Source organism: Tetranychus urticae, chromosome 1 (assembly GCF_039701765.1).
Source record: "Tetranychus urticae isolate SD_2017Ah chromosome 1, NJAU_TeUrti_SD_1.0, whole genome shotgun sequence".
NCBI lineage: Eukaryota > Metazoa > Arthropoda > Arachnida > Trombidiformes > Tetranychidae > Tetranychus > Tetranychus urticae.
The window spans coordinates 14419502-14424188 of record NC_142958.1 but is presented as its reverse complement, the minus strand read 5'-3'; the positions used below and the strand labels follow the sequence as shown (position 1 = coordinate 14424188).

The 4687-nt window shown below is 34.8% G+C and overlaps 1 protein-coding gene and 1 long non-coding RNA gene across 2 annotated transcripts; one reads left to right on the top strand and one right to left on the bottom strand.

The window, feature by feature from the left end:
• Window positions 1-486: 486 nt before the first annotated feature.
• Window positions 487-1515, bottom strand: LOC107367669 (CUGBP Elav-like family member 4). The gene is made up of 2 exons (XM_089270327.1): window positions 1414-1515; window positions 487-1098 (listed from the first exon to the last, which is right to left on the bottom strand). The coding sequence occupies exons 1-2, from the start codon at window positions 1513-1515 to the stop codon at window positions 487-489; spliced, it is 714 nt and encodes a 237-aa protein (XP_089126453.1).
• A 483-nt stretch (window positions 1516-1998) lies between these two features.
• LOC149094633 (uncharacterized) lies at window positions 1999-2622 on the top strand. The gene is made up of 2 exons (XR_016197784.1): window positions 1999-2247; window positions 2342-2622. It is a non-coding gene; the product is annotated as an uncharacterized LOC149094633 (long non-coding RNA).
• The last annotated feature ends 2065 nt before the right edge of the window (window positions 2623-4687 follow it).

The following is a 4687-nucleotide window of genomic DNA, read 5'->3' as shown; positions in this document are numbered from 1 at the left end:
TAAAGAAGAAAAGACTAGAGAGAAAAGGCTAAGCGAATAATATCGAAGATGATTTTGTGTCAAAGAAGGAGATGGAAAAAGGAACGAAGAAAAAAAGTGTGAAAAACATTTCCCAGCCATTTTTTTTACCTTTTACCTTCCAATTTTACTTTCTCACAATTCCGTCTTCTTATCTTGCATCTTAAATTGATAGAGTCTCACTTTTCCAAATATTAGGTAGTTCAGTTAAGTGCGAATCAAATGTATTTACATAGGTTTCCGATAGGGGGCGATAGCAAAAATCGAATTTTCGAACTTTTTTACCCCAGATTCTTGACCATTTTTATGTGTAAGCTTTTTCTAAAATTTTTTATTCTTGTTCGAACAAAATGTCAACTACTGAATTTCGAGGTGTAATAAGGAACTCATATTTGTAAGGAAAGTCAATTCGCGAAATCCAGGCCGATTTGAATGAAACTTATGGTGATCAAGCCCCTAACCTTTCCTTCATCCGACGATGGTATCATCATGACAAATGTGGACGAGTTGACCTGGAAGATAGGACTCCAACGGGAGCTGCCCTTCAAATTGACTATTCGCTAATCCATTTGGTATTTGGCACTGAGGAGGTAAAGGAGGTGCTAAAACAGCAGCAGCAGCCATTGGATTGATGTAACCCTGTGAAGCGGCTGCTGCTGCCATAAGCGCTTGATGATGTTGGGCATAAGCTGCTCCATAAGAGCCAAAAGTGTTTACCATGAAAGGATTGAGTATGCCCATGTTACCTGCAAGCTGTTGCATCCGACGGATCTGCCTTTCCTTTTCCGTGTCTGCAAATTTAACCACAAGGGAAGATGAAGCTCCATGCATTGTTTGACTTCCATGGAGAGCATCAATGGCCGATTGAGCTTCGCCATGTGATGAAAATTTAACAAATGCACAGCCCTTTGACTGGTCATCATGACCACGAAGTATTGTACACTCTTCAATGGTACCAAAGGCTTGCAACAACTGTCTCACATCATCTTCCGATTGTTGCTTAGACAACATTCCGATAAACAGTTTTCTCTCCTCACCACGACCTTCAGAGTCGGATTTCACTTGAATTGCACGGTTCATCTGGAAGAAGCAAAAGAGAGACAAAAAAATATCAACAATAAATCCAAAAATGAGTCAAAACTGATGGTAAAGTGAATGGTCAAGACAAGAAAAGAGAAAAGGACGAAAATGAAAAGAAAACAATCAATCACATGAACCACTGAAAATGTTGATTAATCATGATAGTGTCGACAATCGAGAGGCAAAAAAATATGAAAGAAAAATAAAGTTTATGGAAGGCGAAAAAAAAGTCGAGAAAAAAAAGTTATCAAAAGTAGAGAAACAATGAACATTTAATTTAACTTACGATCTTTCACCGGCAGCTTTTCTCGATACCTTTTTCAACCCTCGTCCAGTCATACATGTATCATGTTCAACTGAATGCAAACCCATTAAAACCTGGGGCTTGGTTTCCGACGTTTTACTCACTCGAACCATTGAGTCGGACACAGTTTTCATGCTCAGACAAAACGATGTTTCCCTCTTGGTTACTGTAAAATCGATTCCTCATTTAAACATAGCAGTCTAATTGATTCCCTTTCGTTAATCGCTAAGAATGTCGATTACCGCTAAATCAGTCATTACACGTTTATTGTGAAAAAAACCAGAGAAACCTGTGTTTAGACGATTTAATTATTTAGCCTTGACATCAATAGATGGCTCTGTACTGCAGAGTCTGAAGCAAAGTACATTAGAGTATAATTTGTTTACTCCGCATTAGATGGAGCTGTGTTTGCTTTTGGAGTTGAACTTTTTTTCATGATCCATCAATGAACTAATTCATTTTTTTCTATTTCTATCAAAATTCAACAGATTATCCTAAAATAGTCCGCGAATAGTTGAAAATGACCTGAATATTTACCTGACATATCGAGGACAAACAATTTGGAGAAAAGTTTTTATTCAATTGATTCAGTTAAAAATCCAATAGCAACATTTGATTGCATTGCTGTGGCCAAAAACGAGTTGGCCAAGTACAATATACAAGCTGATGCAACAAGCATAATCTCGTCAACTGCAACATCCAAAGCTGATCATGGGACGGAAAGCTTCATGTGGTCCAATGAAGCACCCAATCATCACATTCATTTGCAAACAAATTACGGACAAAACATTTACTCAGCAAACTATCAACCAAATTCACCAGCAAATGCTTCCCCGCTCAATTACGTAAGTACACCTTCAACTGATGCAACTCGAGTTCATTATCTCAACATTTTTTTACCTTTGCTTCATTTTTTTCATCTCTCAATTTCAATCACAGGATTCAATGAAAAGAATCAAATTTCAACCAACTTGCATACAGACGGTTCCACCAACAAACTCCAGGGTAGCTTTAAATTCACCTATTCAGCCAATCATTTGGGACACCAGTTTCACAGAGAACAGTCCATGTGAAAAGGTCCACCATTAACTTGAACAAAGGAAAGCAGAGAAAAAATTCAAACTCTGAAAAAAGTGTGTTTGGCAAAGAAAATTTGCAACTTTTTCATCCAAATTTCATCGACAAAAAAAACTCGAGAAAAACTCAAAACTGTGATTCTTTTTTCAAAGTCAAATTAATTTATTTTCAACACTTTATTGTACTATTAAATCAACCAGCATTTGGATTCCAAAAAAACGAAAGGCAAAAGTTTGTCAATAAAAGTCTCTCAATTGAAAATGAAAAGCAATTGAATCTTTATTCTTGATCAGCCAATTTCACGGATAGTGTTTACAATGAAAGAGAAACACTTTCAATTTACTTTTGAAAATCATTTTCCGAACAATTATTCAATTCTATATTCAATTACAATCGGGCCTTTGATCGTTTCGCTTGTTTTGTTCGTTAAATGAGTCTTTTAGAGAAGCGCAAAGTTGAAGCAAAATGACATAATCAATTATTGATAAAGAAAATGAAAAGTTGAGAAAATAGTTTTACCCTTGAAATTTGAATAAAATGTTGAGTTGATTGACTTTGTAATGGTTTTAGAGGAAACACAAACTTTTCTCGTGCAAACTGGAAAACAACGTTTTTCTCAAGCAATGAAACATCAGGGAAAAGAGCAAACAGAAAGGTCAAAATGTCGGGCCAATTTTCACTCAATTGGCTTACTTCGACACTCTACTTGTTAATAACATGTTACATGAGCTTCTTAAATTTCTTTTCATCTTCTTCTTACGAGTAATTCATTTACTTGCAATGTTAATATCAATATCGTGACTCTCTATGAAACTCGAATCTTTGAACAGTTTTCAAAGTTGAACAATTAGCTTTTCCCTTCTTTCCTTGTCTCACTTAACTAGACTCAATGTATTTATAATTTGAAGCCAAAAAATGATGACGACTAGTTGATGAAGTTTACTTTGATAATTACAATATCGTGATGAGCTCAATTTACGATGGTCAACAGAAGAAACCAAAAATTCCAAAAACAAATCTTGTAAACACTAATCAACATTGGAATAGTCTTTCATTGTTAGACTGTCCATTTGTCTGTTATTTTCCTTGTTTCTCTGCTTTGGCCAACTTCATTAGTCGAGTCACTATAATCATGGATGGACAATCAATCGATGAGAAAAGTGGAGTAAAAAAAGTGAAGAGAAGAAAAAAAGTTAACATTGATTTAATCGTTTTTGATGATGATGTTACAAGCCACCATTAGATTATGAGCAACACAATTATAAGTTCATTTTGCTCGGTTTGGAGGGAAAAAAAGGTTTCACTTTTTACTTCACTTTTTTTTCATTGCACTTTGTTACCTGAAACAAACAAAAAATTCAATACTAAATGATGAAATGGTAAGCTCTTGTTTTAGTGGTTGTAATCAAATAACAATCAATCTTTTTCACGATTATCCTCTTAACCATTATAATCATTATCATCAAGTTAGCCAGCCTGATCAATAAAGATGATGGAAAAAGTACACAAGATGATTTTATTGGAAAATGGAGTAATCAAGTGAACATTGTATCAGCTCATCGTCAGTTCATTTCAAGTAATCATTATTCATTATTTCAAGTGAAACTCGATTCCTTATCAAGATTTAAATCGCTGATAAAATGCAACTTTTTGTCTTTCAACTTATCCATGAAAAAGTTACTGGCCAAGCAAAATGATTGCCAAGTGTTTTCGCTCAATTTTTTCAAAATCAATTGGAATTGACTGTACAATGTCAATTTTAATTTTCGAGTTTTGACGTTACAAAGATGTCCAACGATTAAATATATGAGCTATAAGTGTCATTGCTCATCGGAATGGAGTTTGAAATTCTATATGATTAAACGGTACATTCAGTAGTATGTAAAGTTTGGTCTTTGAAAAGAGTATTGTTAGCAACAACAGTAGAGTGTAATGGTGAAAGTGTAGATGATAAGTATTGTGAGAAATTGTGAGAAATTCAAATGAAAAGTTGCATAACCACAGCACGCAACATTCCGAGTTGAAAGAAATTTATGCAAATAAGGCATCTGAAGTATAAGAAGACCTCATCTCTTAGACAGCAGATTGATTAATCTTTTCTTGGAAAAGTTGCTCATCTATCTAGCAACATCGAACCCAGGACTCAAAGAGAGTTTCTTTTCTGCTAACATTTAAATCTTCATACTGTGCTAACTGAAAAGTAACTCT